The sequence below is a fragment of the Epinephelus moara genome, chromosome 11, assembly GCF_006386435.1.
Source record: "Epinephelus moara isolate mb chromosome 11, YSFRI_EMoa_1.0, whole genome shotgun sequence".
NCBI lineage: Eukaryota > Metazoa > Chordata > Actinopteri > Perciformes > Serranidae > Epinephelus > Epinephelus moara.
The window spans coordinates 12,304,347-12,327,083 of NC_065516.1; the positions used below are offsets into that span (position 1 = coordinate 12,304,347).

The following is a 22,737-nucleotide window of genomic DNA, read 5'->3' on the forward strand; positions in this document are numbered from 1 at the left end:
AGATAATGGAGTGGAAGATTCCCCGTCAAAAAACTTTAATCCTAACTTAACTTACTCTACTTCCTCTTACTTGTCTTTGTGTTTATTTTATAGTTTTTTCTATTTAAACTTAATGTAATAGGTTTATGAACAAAAAACCTTTTAAAATCCATTTGAGCCTGAATTTCTTTCACTTATAGTCCTCCTATCTACAGATGCTCCTTGCTCCTAACATTGCAGTACAATTCTAGTGAAGCTGATCGGGTAAATACCAACAAATGTATGTCTTATTTATAAATGCTTCCAACTCTACATCCTGCTGTACTGTAAAAAGCACCAAACCTGTACAAATGTAAAGCTACCTTAGCAATTAATCAATCGTCAGTGACTATTTCATCTTCTGGGTGCTTCTTACCTCTCACTGTAACACCAGTAAAAACAAAAAGCATAATCTTTCTTAACCCTCCAAACCAAATCCTCACCCTTTCACCACGTCTTGTTTTTGTTTCAGTAACATTTCTGCGAGAAGAAGCCACAGCAACTGAAAATTCTTTTAAAGGTAGCAAAAGTTTTCTGTAACCATCTAAGCATTGAGAGCTTCCCTCTGGACCTCAATTAAGTCCAACCTCTGCTCCCTGTGACGCTCCTCATGCTGTGTGTATTTGGAGCTGGGGAAAACCAGCTCAGTGAAAGATGAAGCTAGAAGAGTAAGACTCTACTTTGTTTATTGCTAATAAGGAATGTGAAAGTACGTCATGCTGATGGGACCAGGCCCCCAGGAAGTACGCCATGCTTTGAAGCCAATATTGCTGGTGGCCAGACAGTGCAATTGCATCCGTCACATGATGCCCAGTGGCTCCATAACACTTTTTCCCATTGAATTACATAGTGAAAGAGACTATATCAGTGGATGCACTTTTTTGAGCATCACAAGCCCTACAAAATGACTCGTTTCACAATCAGAATTTGATCCATTTAGTCCAATAAAATTTGGAAAGTCTGGGAAAGCCGCTTAATTGAATAATTTTATCCCCATTCAAGTTAGCAAAGTGCTAAACTGGAAGTAGCCTCTTCAGCTGGCAAAAGTCTCAAGTGCATGTGCTTTATGGGCCATGCAGTGCGTAAAAAATGCAGATTTTGTAAACATCAGTTTTAGCTTTATGCGCCATTTCATAGGAGTAAACAGGGTCCCACCATCAACGTAGCATCCAGTTCTCTTTATACATCTATGGTTGGGAAAGGGGCATCATTCTATGAGTAATGTACTGTTACCTGTGCTTGCTACAGTGGTTACCTACTTATCTTTTGTATTTTGTTTAGTATAAATGGCTAATTCAGTTAAAAGAGGAGTGCACCTTTGCGAGTATGACTGTACTTTCACGGATTGCAGCCTTGTGAATTAGCAGATGTTGCACCCAGCCACTGCAAAACTGTTCATGAGCTTCTGGGGATTTCTATTTTTTACACTCATGCAAAGTGTATGCAGAAATGACAACTCCAACCTTGGACTGCCATTATGGGTGTATGTTGTTTAAGTTTGTCCAAATGACATTGCTTGACCACTGTAGCAAGGGCAGGTTACAGAGCCGGTCTCTCACAAGATGGTGCCCGTGCCTCTAATTTAATACAGCCTCACATCAACTCCACATTCCTTATAATGTAATTATGAGCATGTTAACAAGCTTAATTAAGATGGTGATCATGGTAAACATTTCGCCTACTTGGGGTCAAAGTGTTAGCAATGTCATTGTGATGTTCACATTTAGCTTAAAGTGCTGCTGTGGTCAACGATGACTGTATATAAAGACAGATAACATGTCTTTCCCACTGTACAAAAATGAAGCCAAAATACCCCAAATACGGCCGCTGCCATCTTGCAATGGTGACATCATTTGGAGCCAGAGTCTGCGAAGCTATCTTCATAGTATCGAGTTCCCGCTGTTCGACCATCCGCGATTAGCCCCTTTTTATACCATCAAATAACTAGTTATAACCAAACTTATCAGAAGCATGAACACTTGGACATACATCAACATGGTATGAACAGCCTAAATGACAGAGGCCAGGAAAAAGATATTTGACGTGTGGCCTACCTTAATTTTTTAGGTTGGCCCATGTCCCATCAGCTCATAGAGGAGACAATCAAAATGTTTTGGCTTTACTTTTGGGAAGCTGTCACCTCATCCATCTGTCACTTGTGAGTCCTCAGATTTCATTGAAGTGCAGTATCAAATAACTGAAATACCCTTTAACTTCTTTATATGTCAGAAAAGTCTAATATCTAAACACCCCATAGAATGTAGTAGTCAGTTTTCACTTTGCATCTGTGGGAGTAAAATGTCAAGATTCAGTAAATGAAATGCAAAAACAGCTTTCTAGAGCTCTTTATTAGAACATTCAAAATGAAAAAAAAAAAAACTTTACACAATCCATCACTGACAAAAAGCAACAAAACAATAAAAAACGTGAGATGCATAGATACAGAAGCAAAGCTGAGCATTGAGAAGGTATTACACATTCGAGTGGTTTGAGGAGGTGGAAACTGGAAAGCAACAGGCCAGAGCAACAGGTCTAAATTAGCTAAAGAAATGAAAACATTGCTGGAAGACCCTCGGCTCTCTGAGCTTGCTCCTACAGCTGCAAGCTATGTGTGGATGTACGTGCATGTACTTGCTCATTGGGTCCATAGACTTCTCTTATGTCCCATATCAGGTCCAGGAAGGACTTCCTGCGCGCTGCATGAGGCGGTCAACGGCTAAGCTACAGGAACGCACGGGACTGTGTATTCATGTCCATCTGCATGCATGTGTGTGTGTTGTCATGTTTATTTCTTGCGGTAATCATCTGCATAGGCTCTGTGATCATCCTGGTCAGGGTACTGGTCTCCGTAGCGCCTCAGTATGTCCTGGAGGCTGGGCATACCCTGCGAGAGTGGTTGATAGGACATGTGAGGCTCCTCCTGCCCGCTCTGGTAGGGCTCTGCCTCGTACTGCTCCTGTTCCTGCTCTGCATGGTGCTCACTCTCTGCTGCCCCCTGGTTGTGGTCCTCCTCTGCATGATGCTCAGGCTGGGCCTCGGGCTGAGGCTCGTAGCGGCGAAGGCGGCAGTCTCGGTCGTACTCAGGGTCACAGTGTGGGTTGGAAGGCTCCAAGACTCCATTTCGGGTGCCATCAGCATTCAGGTGGGGCTCGTAGGCCTCTGCAGAGTAGGGGATGCGGCGGTGAACTCCAGAGCGAGGCTCAGTGGGTTTCACGGGGTAGCATTCACGATCGTAGCCGATGAAGCAGTCATAGCCCTCCTTGGTTTTTCCTGGGGGGCCCAGAGGGTGGTGCTCCTCCTGAGCTGGCTCTTCATAACTGGGATTGGAAAAAGGGAACTGCTGCCTGGGGGTGGAAGGACCATGGCGATGCATAGCAGACGCTGCCTCATGGATTGCAGAGAACGGATCATTGGGGTTGAACTCTGGAGCAGCCTCCATGCGTGGAGCAGCCCCCATGCGTGGAGCATATGGGTCATTACCTTGAGCTTGGGCCATGAATTGGCGCAGGATGGCATATGGGTCATTAGCTGGAGGGGCAGATGGAGCGCTAGCCTGGCGATATATAGCATAGGGGTCATTAGCTGGAGGGGCAGATGGAGCGCTAGCCTGGCGATATATAGCATAGGGGTCATTAGCTTGGGGGGCAGATGGAGCGCTAGCCTGGCGATACATAGCATAGGGGTCATTAGCTGGAGGGGCAGATGGAGCGCTAGCCTGGCGATACATAGCATAGGGGTCAGTAACTCTGTTAGCATTAGCATAAGCATCCCTGAACATGGCATAGGGGTCGTTGTTCTGCGCAGCAGGAGGAGCGGCACGAATGGCAGCAGCCTCCTCTTTTTCCTCACTTTTGTACGCCTCTGGGGGAGTAGCAAATCTGGTGGCAGTAAGAGGGTTGCAGCCTTCTTCAAAAAGAGGGTTGCAGGATCCAGGGCCAGCAGCTGCAGGGGGGTTAGGGGCACGAGGCGCCTGGAGGAACACATCACATTAGAAAAACCATGAACATGATAATCACGGCACAGACACAGATTAAATACAAACAATGAGAGGCTGTTAAAACTACAATAAAATAAAGCATACCACAAGGGAGGCAGCATGGGCACAAAGGGGATCCCGTGGATCACAGTTGGGGTACTGCAGGTAGAGACCAGAGGGGGCTTTCTGCACCAGTTTTGGTTTGCAGCTGGGGTCCTTTTTGGGGTCACAGCCCAGGTGGGCGTAGGAAGGCAGGGGTCCAGCAGAGGGTGCATACCCATAGGCTGCTCTCAGGTGGTACTGCAGGCACTCCACGTCATCAGAGGAGCAGATACGCAACAGCTCGGCCTTCTGCTCCTAAAGTATAAAAAACAGAGGCAGAGATGGAAGCATGACGTTTTTATGTGATATATTATGTTTGAGTTTATTTTGATAGGATATGTTTTGGATTTTGTAGAAACTTTAAGACAAGTAAGGGTGAAAACTGTGCAGTTAAGGTTGTTTCCTGCCTTTCATTATCAGTATTGCCATATTGTTTCAACTGGAGGAGAGACGCTGCAACAGTGTCCTCTTTACCACAGGGGGGAACCAAAGTTAAAAATTTGCAAATCCGATACATGATGGTTCTTAGATATAAGTCTTTGTACAAAACTGAAACAGCGTAAGGTTAAGTAAATTGCCGAATTTTGTATATTAAATATATGAAAATACCTAAAATATCTGAAAGCATACCTTGGAAAGGAAAGGCACTGCAGATGGAGCATAGTAGTAATATCCAGATTGTGGGTCCTTTGCTGGAGCAGCAGAGCGGACGTAAAGAGGGGCTGGGGCCTTCACTGGTGCCGGGGCAGGGGCGGCAGCCGGGAGCACCAGGGGCAGGTAGGGGCTCTTGCCTTGGACCAAAGCAGCATACAGACAGTAGGGGTCCTTGGTGGGATCACAGGTTTTCACTGGTGCAGGTTTGGGGGCCTCTGGCTTAGGTTTGGGCCTGCTGGTGGAGGAAGACACGCAGTTAGGGTCATCAGAATCAGCACAGGACTTGTAGATCTCCCCCAGGTGTCGCAAGTAGGCCTTGTAGGAGCGACGTCCCTCAGCACGGTTCTTGTTCTGGAGGTAGGCCAGGTAGATGCGGTCCATCTCCTGAATCTGTGAGGGGAGAAGGAGTTCAGAGGTGAGCCGTTTATGAGACAACCTCTGCAGCTGAAAAATGAGGCCGACAAGGAAGTGCCAAAAACTGCACTTCCTTTAATGGCCACTTGAGGCTGACTCCAGGAGCAAGTCAATCCCAATAGACCCCCATGTTACAACAGAAATTAACATGTTTACAGCCTGGTACAAAAAACAGTTTTGGTCTCTATAGCTAACTTCAACATTCATGACAACTGTATGGAGGAGTGATTTTATTCCCTTGTAATGTTGTTAAGGATTACAGTTATGCATAATTAATGGTGTTGCTGAGTGACAGGTGGGTGCCATCTGTTACCACCTGTCGCTACCACTGGTTAGGTCATCCAACCATGGCGAAATCCCAGATTTACAGAGCATAGCCGTAGCTGTTGTGTGTTTTCAGTTTGTGAAAGTTAACTGTAGTGTATTGGTTGCCTAAAAAAGTCTTGTTCAGCATTTGGTTGTGATAAAAGACCCTCTGATGTGTCAAATATTCAGTTATTCCAGTATATATACTTTTTTTTATGTTTTTAGGCCTTCTTTTGCTAGCAAAAATTAGCATTAGCATTATCATGGTTAATCATTGCCTTTAAATGCAGCATGCTAACCAGGCTAGCAGCACCTAATTTTGAACTGTTTACAGCACTTCCACCTAAAATAAACTGGTTTGGAACCTAGAAAATTGTTTTCCTGCAGGAGCAAAAAAAAACAACAGTTTTTTCTTGACCTGATGTGCAAGCTGTGACAACATCAGTGGGCGTGTCATGTTCTACAGGTTGAAAAGAGTCCTGCATGTAATAGTTTTCTACATCTTCTTATCATTAACAATTGGTCCATGCTTTTTTCGGGATAAAAACAATTATGTGTCATAACAGAACAAAAGCTCACAGGTGATCAGTGCGATCTGCCATCTTGCTATTACTGTTTACTTCCATTGTGGGTCATGCAATATGCTCCACTGATGCCACATCCTTGATTACAATGGTTCTGCTCAAAACTGGTGGAACTGCAGGCTGATTTGCTAGTTAGCACCAGGCTCCAAGAGTCCTAAATGGAAGTGTTTCAAGAACCAGAGCTAGTTTGGTGGGCAGGGGTATGAGAGCAGTGAGGCTGAACCAAAACAGCAGTTGTGGGCCGTAAAAACCAAAACAATGAGCTTAAAGATGCTAAAACAGAAGAATGATAAATCTCTGTAACTTTAATCAGTAAAAGTGACGTCCTTCACATTACATATAATTATCTTACTTACTGTTAATATATAAATATTGATTAGCAGCTTTAAAACTTGTGAAATGTTTTTATTGGAATCCATTGTAGCATCGCTGAAAGGGGAAATTTGATTCATACTAAGATAAGGTTTACTGTCACTTTAAAACTTTTTTGTGGATATGTGTGCACTCACTGCCTCCTGATTGCCGTTGTCGGTGAAGTACTTGTACCAGTTCCAGAAGTCAGAGTGCTGCTTGTACCAGCTGATGTTCCTGCGGTTGCGGATCAGCCTCCTGTGTGACTCTGCAGCAGCCGCCGTCTCACGGATACTTTCTCCCACTGAGGGCAGAAAGACACAGCTGATCCCTGAGGCTTCTGTACTCACTTGGACATCAAGTTCAAGGACGTTCTAGTGACTTTTAAAGTTTATAACATGATATTCAAAACTTAAGACTTGTTATATTTTGGGGGTCATTTAGCCCTTGTTTGTTTTTACTTGCCGATACATCACATTAGATATCTCAGGGTTAAGTGTTGCTGCTACATTAAAGCAAGGTGAGGTGATAAATTTGGGTGTCACTCTGTAATCAGAAAGTACTTAAACAGATGCATTTTTCAACTTTATGGCTTTACAGTCTCTGCACATTGCTACTGTGTACTTTTTAGGAACAAACAGCAATGTGCAAATATGTACCAAGGTTAAGAAAATCACATATTTACCATCTCCTTTTGGCTTTTGCACAATTGGTCCCGCAGACAAGAATGCTACAAACACACAGAAAAGCAAAAACAGATGGAAAATTTGAGAAGCTGCTGGAGTCAAGATTAAGTCCTGGAAATTGCTTATTATATGTTTAAATGTCTATGCTGACCTTTAATGTGTCTGCAATATATAAGTGATGATACAGTATATGATATTAAACCTCAAACACTTACAGGCAGATATTATTCATTAAATAGGGCAGGGGTAATTGGCTGTGCCCGAGGCGCTGGCGACTGTGGCCCTTTGTAGATTTTATAGGTGAGCCTGTAACATCAAACCTCACGCTGTGTTTTCAAAGAGCTGTGTGTGCACATATATGTGTGTGTATGTGCATTGTTGACCCCATGCAGCTGAGGGAACAGCAGATTCAGCTCTGCTCCGGGTCGCTTTCATCTCCACGGGGAAAAGGTGTTAATGCATCACAGAAGGAGAGGAAGAGGAGAAGGAGGAAGAACAAGAGAGGGGAACAGATGACAGGTTTAAAAGAGAGATCCAGTGGGGATAATTCAGGGTTATGCGACGCGTGTCGGCAGAGGAAAAACATCAATCTCCTGATTTTATAAAAAAGAGTTTTGATAAGCTTTGATGGGAGTAATCAGGAAGATGGGATGTGCACTGTAGTGTGGAAGGTGACACATGAAGGGGAACATGTAAAGGTATGAATTTGCAGAGAGAAACTGACTAAGGACAAGAAGGTGAAGGTGACCCGAGGTGATGAAGCGATGTGGAGGAGGAGGAGGAGGAGGAGGAGGAGGAGGAGGGTGGGCTAAATGATGCTGTCTCAGTGTATCCGCTGTATTGTTTTTTATGAGCCTGTAAAAAACTGGCTGGCACATCTGGAAACAGCAGAGCTTTAAGAGGACGGAGGAGGTGATGCTGACAGGTACTAATTTTTTACAGGACCAGGACTGATGAAAGAAACTCCTCCTCCTACTACTCCCTTTTTCCACCTTTTAACCATCAAACGCTGCCGTTTTAAAAACCATTTTTAAAGGAAAGATGAGACTTGCCCTGGTGTAAATCTGCCAATCACGTCGAGAGCAAACTGGAAACAGGTGGTGGAGGAGCAACCTCTCTCTTAATGTCAATACATTACAGATGATATATGAACACCACAGGCTATGTTACAGAGCTACATTATGATATACATGAAGCACAGTTGAGTTACAGTCGCTCTTTGTGAGCGTGGTGATGACATGTGTCCATGTCCATGAACTGGTGAAGGGCAGAAACCCTATATGCAGTCCAACTAACCCTTTAGCCTTGAAATGTAGATTGTGAAGCTATAACTCAAATAAAATTTATGTCTGAAGAGTTTTAAAGAGGCAGAGGAACAAAATACAGTCTCTAAAACATGAATATTAAGCGAATCATTTTATGGGTGACCATAAAGAAATAAAATTGGCTAAAACCATTAAAGGAAAGTAACAAAGTCAATTTATTCAAGCAGAGATTTGACTTCAGTATTGTCATTTTATGCTACGTAATATTTCGACTCCAGTACATTTCCCAAGGCAAATATTGTGCTTTTTTTATTTGAGACCTCTAGTTAGTTTGAGGATCAAGGTTTTATATACAAAATAACATGATCTGCCTGTAAAATATCCTGCATTGTTATAGATTAGCATGATGTAAAGTAAACATTTACTTTAAATCAACTACCTACAACATGATGCCTACACTGCCTGCATGCTGCCCTATGAGTACTTTACTTCCAAGTACATTTTGCTGCCAGTACTCTTCTACTTTTCAATCAGTTGGGTTTTCAGAGCTGTACGGATTTGAGATTTGAGTCCAAGAAAACTTAAAATAATGACACATAATCAGACAGATTTTGTCACCATGCATCTTATGGTATGACGAGTTTCATCAACACCATTATCATCATCAGAAAAAAGCTCTAAATTAGGACCAGTTGCTGCTGTGTCTCTGCTAACATTTGGAGATAATAGCTGATGTTTTTCATCAATGTATCCCTGTGATCATCAGGACTCAAATGATTCAGCTGGTTATTTGGAATATTCCTCACCTGATTAATCATTCATTTAGTATTATAATCAGTAAAATACCTGCCACGTAGAGATCTCGAGACTGTAATCCATGCCTTTATTAACACACGACTGGATTACTGTAACTCACTGTATTTTGGCCTGGACCACTCACTCTTGCACCGCCTGCAGCTGCCCGTCTCCTCACTGGCCAACGTAAACGTGACCACATATCCCCTGTCCTAGTTTAGCTGCACTGGCTCCCGGTTGCTTTCAGAATAGATTTTAAAATTTTATTGTTTGTTTTTAAAGCTCTTAATGGCCTAGCCCCCCAGTACTTGACGGAGCTCGTTCGAATTCATGCCCCTGCCAGAACACTGAGATCCTCAAATCAGCTGCTACTGGTCACCCACAAAATGAGGCTAAAAACCAAAGGTGACCGAGCCTTTGTGGCGGCGGCCCCTAGGCTCTGGAACAACCTGCCCTGGCACATCCGCTCTGCAGGATCGATTGAGGTTTTTAAATCCTCCTTAAAAACTCACCTCTTCTCCCTGGCTTTTAATCGAGCTTAAGTGGACATCTGGCAAAATCTTAATTAAATTTTAATTTGTTTTATTCTATTTTATTCTATTCTATTTTATTGCACTGTGTTTATGTATTTTAGTATTTATTTTAGTTGCGGCATTGTGTGGGTTACTTTTAACATCCATGCTGCTTTTAATCTGTACAGCACTTTGGTCAACCCTGGTTGTTTTAAATGTCCTCTATAAATAAAGTTTGAGCTGAGTTGAGTTAAAATCTGAAAGATGTTTTTCTGTATTTTTCTAATTTTTTTGTTGATATTAGAGGCGAGAAATGTTTGCAACAACTTAGTGTTGTCTCTGTTCCTAGTCATTATTATCCATTGTTATGAATTAAACTGGGGCGTCGGTGGCTTAGTGGTAGAGCAGACGCCCCATGTATAAGGCTGTTGCCGCAGCGGCCCGGGTTCGACTCCAGCCTGTGGCCCTTTGCTGCATGTCTCTCCCTCTATTTCTCCCCCTTTCACACTTCACTGTCCTATCAATTAAAGGCAAAAAATGCCCTAAAAATATCTTTAAAATAAATAAATTAAACTGAAACAAGTAATTAATTAACCAATTAGGCGATCAGCAGAAAATGCATCTGCAACAACTCTGGTAATTGTTTAATTGATGTGAAGACGAATGTCAACCACTCTCAGCTTCACTAATGTGAAAAAAGATTTTGGGGTGGCAGTGGCTGGAGTGTTGGTCGAACAAAACAAGACATTTGGGCATCTTGGACTTGCTGAGGGCATTTTATATTATTAGCTGCAGCCTAAATTAATCCACCCGACATTATATTAAATACTTTACCATTTTCTGCACTGAGAACTTTTACTTTTGATGCTCAAAGTAAATTTTGCTGATAAAACTTACAAGCTTTTACTTAGTAACACTTTCAAAACTTTACTTGGAACAGAGGATATTTGCAGTGTGGTATTGCTTCTTTTCCTTAAGTAAATGATCTGAGTGCTTCTTCCAATGCTGGTGGTTATATAACATTTAGACAGCCCTGGCTCACCATGTATAGCCTATAGATACTATATGCTGCCATAGTAACTGTCTAGATGGTGACAGATATTTCACATACTGACCTTGTTATGTCAGATCCCCACTGTGTACTCACCAGGCAATATAATCACAGCCAGCAGAGCTGTGACAGACACACCCAAGAAACTGGTTCTCCTCCTTCCAGACATGGCTTCACCTCCTCCTCTCCTGCCGAAGACACTGACATTCAAAACGATGCTTTAGACCCCAAACTTCCTGGTCCATCATTTTTGTATCTTAAAATATTAACACAATGGGGGGTTTTCATTGTTTGGTGTTTTTTTTTTTTTTTTGGTGACATCAACTTTTTGTAGGCATCGTAATACCCTAAAAATAATGGCAAAGCTACATATTCCATAAACAGCTGTGTATGTTCAGACATTTTAGGTTAGGGTTCACCCAGCCAAGGCTATTCTCACTGATTCAATATATGGCTGCATTTTCAAAGCAGATCTTCTCAGACCAAGGGTCCAAAAGATGTTTGGTTGTCTGTCAGTGTTAAACTTTTACCCCAATCGCAACATGAGACCCCAGACCTGTGCTAGTTTCCACCTGCAGAGCTGGTGAAGTGACCCCTGCAGCTTGGAAGTGAACTCTGATCTGGAGGCTTTAAACTAACATGCTGCCACAAGGTTTCCTGAAGCTACTGGTTTTGTCATCGTAAAACAGAACCAGGTGTGGTCCAGCACTCAAACTTGACTTCAACCTGAACTTGGGTCTCTGGTAAGTACCTAAAAGTGCAGAAGAGCAGAATCACCACAGTGTCTTACCTGTAGTTATCCTATCGGCGTGCCTGTCTGCAGATCCAGATGCGGACTCGAAGCTGAGGACCCAATGACTCAGTCCACCTGGGCTCAAACACAAAGTGTGTGTTTGTGTGTGTGTTGGGCGTATGATAAAGGCTCCTGGTGCACCCTGTCCCTGCGGCCCCTCTGACAGACTGCCCTCATGAACGAGTCTGGCAAGGTTTTAAACCAAGCCCGTTCATTAGCACCCGCACAGAAAAACACATGCAGGGACCACCTGAGGGGGTCAAGGGCCACCTCAACAAGACGCCCGATTGGTTAGATGTTTCAGAAAGTTTCAGCCAATTGGAGGCACCGTAATTAAAGACAGGAAAAGAGGGAAGGTGGGAGGGCTGGAAGCGGAGATGGAGACGTGGAGAGATGGGCTATGAGAAGATGTATCCTGTGGTGTTTTTTAATTTAACATGATTGTTAATTAATTCTGTGTCATATTTAGGGTTGGAGATCAGACACTAAACTCTGGATCTTCTTCTTTTGGATGCAACAATCACTCCAAAGCAAGAAAAACAAACAGAGACAGAAGAAAGTAAACATCAGGAAATAATGAAGGGGAGCTGAGGTGCCACATAAGCACTTCTCAGAGATCCTCAGTGAGGGCCAAACCACAGCTTCTGTCTAAACCTGAACACACACACACTTGCAGGGACAGCTGGTCTACACATGAGGAATTTGATAATCTACAGTTTCCTCCTCAGTTTAACTGTGTTCAGGCATGCCAGCCTTGTAACACACACACACACACACACGTATACATACAGTCTAGTGGTACTCTGAAGGAGCCATATAGCTGTGATGCAATATCAGCACATCTGACTTGGATAAGCCTATAATTTCTTTATAACACTCAGTGGTCTTATGAGGTTTTTGCCCAGGCAGCTTCTGAAGAGGTTTAATTAAATTTATGGAGATATTGAGATCTGCTTTTTCACACTAAAAGTGATTTTACCCCAAAGTCAATCATGTTTGTTGAGGACAAAATTAGATTTAAATTTATCTTGGTACAGTTTAGAGACAGGATACACTTTTCTATTGTTTTTGGACATATTTTATTTGGAGAATGGCCACTATGTGAACAATGGCTCTTATAGGGAAGACACAGAGACCACATTTCCGTATGACAGTCAAGCTATTTGGTATAATATTGGAGCTGCTCTTTAAAGGTTGAGCTTGGTCCAAGAGGTCATCCCTGGGTTTTTAAAGGGAAGCCAATGCAAAGTGCCATAAATGTGCATTCTTCCAACTGACATTGGGCGAGAGGCAGGGTACACCCTGGACAGGTCGCCAGACTATCACAGGTCTGACACATAGAGACAGACAACCATTCACACTCACATTCACACCTACGGACAATTTGGAGTCACCAATTAACCTGCATGTCTTTGGACTGTGGGAGGAAGCTGGAGTACCCATAGAAAACCCACACTGACAAAGGAAGTACAGGCAAGCTCCCCCACCCCGGGTTCAGGCCCCCCTCTCCAGGTTCAAACCAGGAACCCTCTTACTGGCGTTAATATTTACGACAAAAAAAGCAACAGTTACAAGTTTTGAAAGTTGATTATATTTAAAGAACTTATTTTATATGCTTCGTCAGGATTACGTAGGGGTGTAATCACGTTGATTCGAATATTGCTAAATTCTGATTGGTGCACGGATATTGCCATTTTTGCCAACCAACTCCTGCCCACTTCAAACCAGTAAGAGCATAGGCAAAAACAAATCGTTTGTGTTCATGTGGGTATCTGTTGCTCATAGAAAGAAGCTGGTTGAGAAAATGTTTTAAGGCCCGATAAGTTCTACGAGTGCTACAGGACACAGTGTGTTTCCAACTTTGTGGCACCAGTTTGAGGAAGGCTGTTTCCAGGATTAATGTGACAATAACTTACTTCATAAAGTAAGTTTTCCCAGTTTGGTGTGGTGGAACTTGACTGGTCTGCACCTCAACCACGTCCAACAACCTTTGGATGAACTCACTAATACTCTCATGGCTGAATGGGTGCAAACCTCTTCAGCCAGGCTCCTAAATCTTGCGGAAAACCGTCACAGGATAATAATTACAATAATAAGGCAAACACTACTTTTGGCTCTGGACTGTAGCTTCTTCTAAGTGTTATCACCTGCTTTGATCAGCCCTCTCTCTGTCTGTCATTGTGGTAAACTCAGCAATACATTTACAAGTCTAATGTGCATGTGTGGTGTAAATATACATTAAACTATTTTTCCCTAGTCTTATCTTTTAAGCCTGCACATGCAGCTGGTTTGTGTGCTGCATCACCTCGGGGAAAGTCATAAATGAATACATTAAAATGTCATTTCAACTCCAAAGTTCACACAACAGTCAATTCAAATAGCTGAAGGAGCATAAGAAGTGATTCTAATCTGAAAGTCACAGCTTTTCCGTTTTTCCTATTTATGATCCCTGTAGAGTCTACACCTGCACACTTTATTTGCTCTGTATTTTTTAGCATTTCCACATTTTTTGCAGCCCCTTTCCTGTCCCATCGTGCCCCAACTGAACATTTAGTGCTCATGTTAACACTGTATCTCGTGTGTAATTAAGTTTGCTAACAGGTGTTTCGCAGAGCCCACAAACCTGCAATCCAGCCAGGAGCAGATTCAAACACGACGACGCCAAAACCATACTCATAATTTTCTCTAAAGCTGGAATGTAAGGGATTCTCAGAATTCACAGACACCTGGTTCACCATGACAGCTTTTCTTATAGTAAAAACAAAAAGTCTTTATTTCAGTACAGTGATGACAGACATAAAGGAGGAGGGGGCTGTACAAATAAGAGAGAACTTGTAGTCAGCAAAAGCCCAATATCACGATTTTTCTTATGTACACGTTCACAGCAACACGCAGGTGCTCAGATGCCGTCATCATTGAAGGTCATCGTCGTCGAACAGATCCTCAAAGTCTGTGGGTGTAAAAGCAAGCAAGAATACAAGATGGAGAGAAAGACAGACAAAGAAGACACGACAGGGTTAGAATTAGTCCAGCTGTTGCCAGAACTCCTACATTCTCAGCTAATTATGCCAATTATGACATTTTTTTTTTTTTTTTTTTAATCTAGCTACTCAGTTTAAGAGCTAAAGCTTCATTTGCTGTTTGGTGGGCACTTTTATCCAGGGTGTCTTTTACTTTGTTATGGCCAAATGCATAGGAACTGCATACATGCCATATGCCACATACATCTTATCTTATCTTATCTATATAATGACGAAAACTGTCTGTCTGTGTGTGTGTGTCTGTTCCACGTTTTTCTTCTCCTCACTGACTTGGTCAATCCACATGCATTTTGGCACAGTGGTAGAGGGTCATGGGAGGATGCAAATGAAGCAATATTACATCAATTGGCCAAAGGAGGGCGCTATAGCAAATGATTGAAATTGCAAACTTTGAATGGACATATCTCATGCCCCGTATGTCGTAGAGACATGAAACTTTGCACAGAGATGCCTCTCCTCATGAGGAACACATTTGCCTCAAGAACCCATAACTTCCGCTTATATAGATTTTCCGCCATTTTGAATTTTTTGAAAAACACTTCAAATGGATCTCTTCCTAGGAAGTTTGAGCGATCTGCATGAAACTGGGTGAACATAATCTAGGGACCAATATCTAAAGTTCCCTCTTGGCAAAAGTTGGAAAACTTACTAAAACTGAGCTTCTATAAGGCAATGAATATTGCGGAGGGCGTGGCTCATCACATAAAGGTGTATAACATCTCAAGGGTTTCACCCATCACCACGCAACTTTGTAGGCATATGACCACACATAATCTGAGGGGACCCCTCCATTATTGACCCCATCAAACAAAATGGGGGCGCTAGAGAGCTAATTTCTTATCTAGGCCTAACCGCCATATCGATTTTTACTAAACTTGGTAGATATGTAGAACAGGACGCCTCAAGGTGACTGGAGAAATTTAACTCTAATTGGCAACTGGGTGGAGCTATAACAACAGAAAAATGCTTAAAACGGTCCGTGACGGCCAGGTTGGCTAGCTAGCTAAATTTTGTCCCATTTGTGTAAACAGAGATAGAGATACAGCAGGAGATAAATAAATCACTGTATGGGAAACACTGGGTAACTGTATGAAGTGTGCATATGCCCATGGTCATCTTGTAGGAAGGAATTATGACAAAGACCGAGTGCTACAGGAGGAAGGTGTGATTTTCAAATTTTGCTGTTTTTTTTCTTCTTTTTTTCAGATTTCTGCCTACACCAGCTTTAATCATTTTGTTAAGCAAACTTAAAATTCACCATTTCTAGCTTCCCGTTTATATAATATCTTTAAGTTTTGGATGCAACAAACAATTTCAATATGCAACTTGGGCTTCAAAAAGTATGATGAGCATTTTTTTAAGTACTTCTTCCTGCCACACACACATTACTTTAACCGCTGACATCCTTGGAACAAAAGCTGTGAGTCTGCAGTTGATGTAAATTTTACTCTGACCTTTTGAGTCAAGTCAATTTTAAACACATAGCCCATTATCACAGATCTCCCTTGAGGGGCTGTGTATGCTGCAATGTTTTTTTGCAGAATGAGCTGAAAGTAGTTTGCAGCCATTTATAATGGCTGTATAGTAAAATCTGACATGTTTAACTACATCAGAGAGACTGTCCAAAGGCTAAAGCCGATTCAGCACAGCAGGCTTGAGAAACTCTTTCTTTCATGTCTCTGTGGTTTCCAGGAACAGGACATTCCTATGTTTTGCCTAATAAGGGACAGGCAACGAGTCAAACAGCTTGCCCTTTGGCTACGTATACAACTTAAAACACAAGCCACACAGCAGCACCAGGAACTATGTCTTCCTTTAGATAGCATGTTTTCAAAACATGGTTTTAAAAATTGCTGCTCAGGTGACCTTGTAACATGGATTAACATGATATTGCCATGCCAATGTGGGCGTACAGAGGGCTAAGTCTCTTTGAAATCACACAGTGGTTTTAAATTACCACCCGAGCTCTATGATCACAACTATTTAACAAGCCCTGCTTTCCCATTCCTCACTGTCCTCTGGTTAAATCCTGATGTGATCAGCAGTGTTTGGTGTGCACATATGAAAAGATGAATGACTTAAAAGTCCCATTAGTGCTCTATCTGTGGTCACTACAAATGCATTACAATAAATTACATGCCATTAAGATGCATCAGTTTGGCCACTGTATGTCAGTCTAATCATGTGTACCAGCCGTGTCTATTTCCGAACATAACATGACATTACAGTACTTTAAGTGCTCGCATTATTAGCGTAAAGGGCCCTTATGGGACTCTAATCCCTGGTAGCGCCACAAGCTAAGATGTGCCATACATGCAAATTCACTGAACGGCACTTTTAGCAGCGCTAACAACCAAAGTGATGCAAAGGAGCGTGTATGAATGTGTGTGTTTAAAGCAGCTGACTGGCGAGGTGTCCCGCTGAGCTTCAGTCTGACAGCAGCCATAAAACTCACTTTACCATCCTCCTCTCTGCTCCTCTCTTTTTTTTCTTTCATTCCCTCCTTTTTAACAATCAGCTCTTTTCTTTCTAGGTCATGTGTTGCTGAGCCAAAATTGTTTTGCCTGCAGCCGACGCTGCAAGACGGAAAAAAGATTAGCTTGGGGGTTTCTGTGCGTCCTCTGTGCATGTGTTTGTGTGTGAAACTGGTGTTTACAGGGGAATGACGGGGTTTTTGAGGGTTAATTTGAGAAGACAAAGTGGTTTGGCAAGTCACTAGATAATGTGCTTACACTAACACTCCAGCAGTTTGTCAGTAATCTCTTTTTTCCCCTTTACATGTTCATATTACCAAAAAAATAAATAGATTAAGTGCATTTACGGGAAAGAAACCTGGCAGGTGGTCTGATGCTGCCATATTAAAAACGTAGAGCTTTTTTTTTACTTAACTGTGCACATATGTGTGAACAGTTTAGTCATGTGTTTCAGCTTACAGTTTGAGTTGGACGTTAAAACAAAGCTTTACAAATGATCAGGTTTCTCTTTATGTGTTAACCAGGTCTCTGTAAAGCCCTTGATCATTTAAAGGGTTCTGAGTTTCTCATTTATATGTTGTTATAGATATCACACCACCACTAATCATCATTTCATTTTAGTCATGATACTTATCAATGACTTTAAGCTTATTACTGAGACGTTCCACATTTAACTCTGCAAGCGTCTTCCTCACTGTACGCCGTCCTGCTGATATATCATGTTTCTATATCTAAAGAACAGATAACTCAAGTGATAAACATATTCTTTCCAGTGTGTGCACATTTGATGATTTGGGGGAAAAAGACAAAGAGAAAACTGCGGCTTACCATTAAAGAAATCAGAGTGCACTGCTTTTTCATTGGCTGCCAGGTCCATGAGCAGACCGCTGCTGCCTCCTGCCTGTTAACACACAGCAGTACAACCAGATTTACGGCATTAACAAAACACATACTCTCTCACACACATTCAAGCACACAACATTACATCACATGTAAACAGTAGGCATAGAGAAGCTACTAGGGGACAATGTGATAACAGAAATGAAATGTGTGTAACATGGTAATTAATTTCTCATTCATGGTATCCCACAATGAACAATGTAACTGGAGGGAAGAGTGTGTCTGAATTCAGTAACACATTATTGCAGGGCGATATAGATGCATAAACTTTTGTGTAGAGGAAGTTGGTACAATTATCTTCACCATGCAGAGGTAGTTGTTGAACAATACAGAACAGTAGTAAATGACCTTCAGATGCTGGAGCCTCAATCATACAGAGTAAATATATAACATCTGAAACATCAAAGTACAAAAAGTTTCAGAGGGCATGTTGATTACTTCAAGATCTATTTATATTCTTTAGCACATATAGACTTTTCTTGAACATTTGGAGTGGGATACTTGATTGTTACTGTTAAACATTTGAGATAGAGAACCAGACTAAAATGCAACATCTACTCAGAGAAAATAGTGTCAGCACAATAGATGCAGCAAGATATGTCAGTGCATGTCACAGCCCAAGAGCCATCCAACACAACAGCACATACCAGCTGGAGTTCATCTCCTCACAGCTCACAGATTTTTAGTTAGTCCTAGATTTAATGGGTTTTTCTTCACAATTTACATCTATGATCGTGAATCAATATAATAATTGATTCTTGGTTGATATTAAGCACAGTAACTTATACATGTAGTACACCTAAGATACACACACAGACACACACATACAACAACACATAAAAGCCATCTCCTTACAGCCCATAGTCTGCATTTATTCAATATTTACAAACAAACACATAACGTGTTTATAGGTAATCATATAAGGCATATGAGATATGTATGTAATTTAATCACCTATTTGCCCTGTTGACTACTGTCATTTTTGTAATCAGTTAATTTTATTCAGTGCCTTATAAATGTACTGGTGCTTTGACAACACATGTTAAATATCAAGCCAATAAAGCCTGTTGAACTGCATTGAAAATATTGAATGAGACCAGCCTTAACTTGATCCGGTGTTATGTCCCTACTGGTTTCCAATTTAACTGGTTTCCTTACCGAACAGCTGCAGATGTGCTGCGCCTCCGTCAGCAGATTCGTCACAAATTCACAAACATACACAACATATTACTGGCGATTTTAAAGTCGCAGCCCACATCTACCACGGCGAATATGCTTCTGTAAGTGAGCATTACATACCAGCGACATTAAAAAAAGAAAGTAAAGAAAATATGATATACACAAATTTGCGTCAAGCTGGACTCGATTTCACGTCAACAAAAAGACAATATAACACAAACCGCATGTCTACCTGTGTGAGCCACTGAGACTCACAGAGAGCAAGGCTTTCCTCAGGTATTAGTAAATTACGTCAGCATCCAGGTAACATTTTGATTTGGGCTGACCTGAGACAACTGGTTACCCTCGGCTTGCCTTGAAAATACCCAAACATATTTATCAATGTTTCTTGTTCTTTTTCCACGAGTCTACAAACATATTCAGTGCCACATTACAGTCTGCACAACACTGCACACTATGACAAAGCCTGTCATGTTTAAAAAGTGACGATCTAACTCGGAAAATGCTCTCAAAATACGCTTAATAATATGTAAATAAAAACCAAGCACTTATAGCCACTGGATCATTACAGAGGTGAAGCAAGGACTTACATTTACTCACGTCACTGTAATTGAGTAGTTTTTTGTGTACTTGCACTTTTTAAAATCTAATTTGAGTGTTACATCAGTAGCCTATGTTTTAATTTAAGTATTATGCTTCGCTGCATTTTAAATGACTTCCGTGACCGAGTAAAAAAAAAAAAAGACGGCCGAAATTTTACAAAAGCAAACGGAATTGTACATGCGTTAACTACCATGACACAATAATAATAGTATTACACTCTATGACAACCTGGCAGCTAGCTCTGATGGAGACATATGAGCTCTAATAACAAACTCACATTTATGGACGCACACTAAAAGAAATGTCGCCATGGTCCGAGAGAGGTGACGTCATGCTGTTATCTCTGTCTCTACAGGTACGCAGTGAGCGAGTTAGATCGTCACTTTTTAACATGACAGGCTTTGTCATAGTGTGCAGTGTTGTGCAGACTGTAATGTGGCACTGAATATGTTTGTAGACTCGTGGAAAAAGAACAAGAAACATTGACAATAGAGCTGGGTTGAAAAAAATCGATTTAATCGATTCAAATCGATTTTCCTTTAAATGGCACAATATCGATTCATTAATTAAAAAATCGATCTTTTACTATAACTATTTATTTTCCTCTGTGGACGTGTCGTACAGCTGGTAGCAGACTGCAGCAGCAGTACTATCAATGGTGGGAGCGCGTCCACTGAAGGCATGGGTCTACGGTGCATTTTTCTCACTCGCAATTTCCCCTAAAAATATAATGTTAATAATGTACGCATGTTTATTAAATGCACATTAGTTTCACAGAAAAGATTAAGAAATACCACTAAGCATCAGCACGCTGCTAACTGTAGCCTCAGATTGTGCCTCATACAGATCTGCTGGTAAAGTTAACTTAGCGTTCGCAAGCGTGATAAAAGACGGCAGAGAGGCGACGTTGTGCAAATAAACCAAAGATTTATTAATTTTCTGTAGCAGTAAACACATGGGCCGATAACAAATGTGTTAACTAACTATGTTAAAGCTTTACAAGCTTGTGGATGTCCTTTGTTTACATTTTTTGTAGCCACTTCATTTAAATTGTCTGCCTTGTGATTAGATTTAATTTAAAATATTTATTTTGTATGTGTTGGTCAGGTAATGTTAAATAAAAGTACATGATGACTGATATACTGCTTTGGGGTCAATTCTTAATGTAAACAGTATTTTTAATAGTAATGCACCAGGTCAGAGGGTTCCTTGTTAAATATACTTAGTTAGTTCTCAGAAAATATCTTAATATCCAAGCAAATATACTTGACTGAATTGATATTGAACTGAGTCCTTGAAAACTGAATCAAATCGATCTGGAAAATCTGAATCGATACCCAGCCCTAATTGATAAATATGTGTGGGTATTTTCGAGGGTAACCAGTTGTCTCAGGTCAGCCCAAATCAAAATGTTACCTGGATGCTGACGTAATTTACTAATACCTGAGGAAAGCCTTGCTCTCTGTAAGTCTCAGTGGCTCACACAGGTAGACATGCGGTTTGTGTTATACTGTCTTTTTGTTGATGTGAAATCGAGTCCAGCTTGACGCAAATTTGTGTATATCATATTTTCTTTACTTTCTTTTTTTAAATGTCGCTGGTACGTAGTGCTCACTTACAGAAGCATATTCGCCGTGGTAGATGCGGGCTGCGACTTTAAGATCGCCAGTAATATGTTGTGTATGTTTGTGAATTTGTGACGAATCTGCTGACGGAGGCGCAGCACATCTGCAGCTGTTCGGTAAGGAAACCAGTTAAACTGGAAACCAGTAGGGACATAACACCGGCACATACCACTGATTGCATATCTAGAGCATATAACTCTAATCTGCTTTCAACACAGATGAACCTGTATGATTGAGATTACCTGGCCACAGATTGTATAAGGGTTGTGACTTTCGTTAAGAGATACTTATCTGAAAAACACTGCAGTGTTTTGAAAGAACAGTTTGTCCTGTACTTTTTCTACAGAGTAGAAACGCTAGGCACCAGATTAATATGCAAAAGTAGCCCTTACAATATCATGTAAACGTTACGCTCTATAAAGTGTTAAAATAAATTGCACCAAAGGAATCAGGTGTGTCCTACCCCCTTCAGACAGTTTTTCATTGGTAAGATGAGGGGGAAACACCGAAAGGGAAAGTCCCCGACACAGCACCTGGTATATATATATTACGGTAGGGACAAATTAATATAAACTTAATAATATTAAGCTGTTTAAGAACCTCGCAAAACTGTCACCAAAAGGCCGCGAACTGAGTGTTTCTCAGAGCATTGTTTTCAGGATGTAGCTAGCAGTACCACTCTAAGCTAGTTAGCATTAGCCAGTGTTTCGGACTAGTATGTTGCTATTTTTGCTTCAAATCTTTGAACCCACCTCGTCCAGATCCACATAGGGCCCAGCTCCTTCAGGAAACATCTCGTCCACTGCGGGTTTCATTGTGTTTTAGTATCAGTTCAACAGCACGTATGGTTTCAAAGGTGTTGCAGTTTTCAGTTTGTTGCTAGCAATGCTAGCTGCGGCACACGGAAAGAAAACAAACGCGTGCAACACTAAATTGTGCTCGGCTGACTCCAACAGCTTGCTTCAATAATTCCGCTATTTACTGTAACACAACACAGACTGTGTAAAGGGCAGTGTGAGGAGTTTTGTTCCGCAACAGTGAAGGAAATTAATTTTAATTAGATTAACCTATTAACTTATCAACTGCTCATGTCTATTAAATCTCTTCTCTCAAGTCAGAGATGGTTTCTGTTCGATTTATTTGGGAATGAATGCAGAAAATTGGAAACAAATTCATAAATAAATGATGCAATATCAGCTTTTTAAAGATAAAACTATGCTATTACTATTCTATTACCAAAGACCAAGATAAAGGTGATAATAGAATACATTATATGTAAAAGAGCACGGCTTACAACAAAATAAATATATTGGAAAATAATAGCTTTACAAGGAAACTTGTTCTGTAAGTGTGGATTTTGAACTGCTTTATTTTATTTTATTCTATCTTACTTATTTTTTTTTATTTT

At 41.3% G+C, this 22,737-nt stretch overlaps 2 protein-coding genes across 3 annotated transcripts; both read right to left on the minus strand.

Moving 5' to 3' along the window:
- Positions 1-2,348: 2,348 nt before the first annotated feature.
- and1 (actinodin1) lies at positions 2,349-11,709 on the minus strand. Of its 2 annotated transcripts, none has more exons than XM_050056624.1 (7): positions 11,505-11,709; positions 10,811-10,902; positions 7,091-7,135; positions 6,564-6,709; positions 4,727-5,140; positions 4,100-4,351; positions 2,349-3,988 (listed from the first exon to the last, which is right to left on the minus strand). In XM_050056624.1, exons 2-7 carry the CDS (start codon positions 10,881-10,883, stop codon positions 2,804-2,806), a joined length of 2,115 nt encoding a protein of 704 aa, XP_049912581.1. In that variant the 5' UTR covers positions 10,884-10,902; positions 11,505-11,709; the 3' UTR covers positions 2,349-2,803. The 2 variants fall into 2 exon arrangements, with proteins under 2 accessions (XP_049912581.1, XP_049912580.1); XM_050056623.1 differs by having other exon boundaries at positions 10,811-10,914.
- A 2,542-nt stretch (positions 11,710-14,251) lies between these two features.
- Positions 14,252-22,290, minus strand: cops9 (COP9 signalosome subunit 9). The gene is made up of 3 exons (XM_050056634.1): positions 22,082-22,290; positions 17,851-17,923; positions 14,252-14,457 (listed from the first exon to the last, which is right to left on the minus strand). The coding sequence occupies exons 1-3, from the start codon at positions 22,142-22,144 to the stop codon at positions 14,420-14,422; spliced, it is 174 nt and encodes a 57-aa protein (XP_049912591.1). The 5' UTR covers positions 22,145-22,290; the 3' UTR covers positions 14,252-14,419.
- Positions 22,291-22,737: the final 447 nt, after the last annotated feature.

Bases quoted from the DNA above. Each gene is read 5' to 3' on its own strand.
- cops9 (XM_050056634.1), bottom strand. From the start codon at position 22,144: ATGAAACCCGCAGTGGACGAGATGTTTCCTGAAGGAGCTGGGCCCTAT. The intron at 17,924-22,081 runs GTGGGTTCAAAG...GTGTGTTAACAG, and splicing joins CCTATGTGGATCTGGACGAG to GCAGGAGGCAGCAGCGGTCT. The intron at 14,458-17,850 runs GTAAGCCGCAGT...TTACACCCACAG, and splicing joins GCACTCTGATTTCTTTAATG to ACTTTGAGGATCTGTTCGAC.
- and1 (XM_050056624.1), bottom strand. From the start codon at position 10,883: ATGTCTGGAAGGAGGAGAACCAGTTTCTTGGGTGTGTCTGTCACAGCT. The intron at 7,136-10,810 runs GTGAGTACACAG...GTGTGTTTGTAG, and splicing joins GGCTGTGATTATATTGCCTG to CATTCTTGTCTGCGGGACCA. The intron at 4,352-4,726 runs GTATGCTTTCAG...TTTATACTTTAG, and splicing joins CAGTGCCTTTCCTTTCCAAG to GAGCAGAAGGCCGAGCTGTT.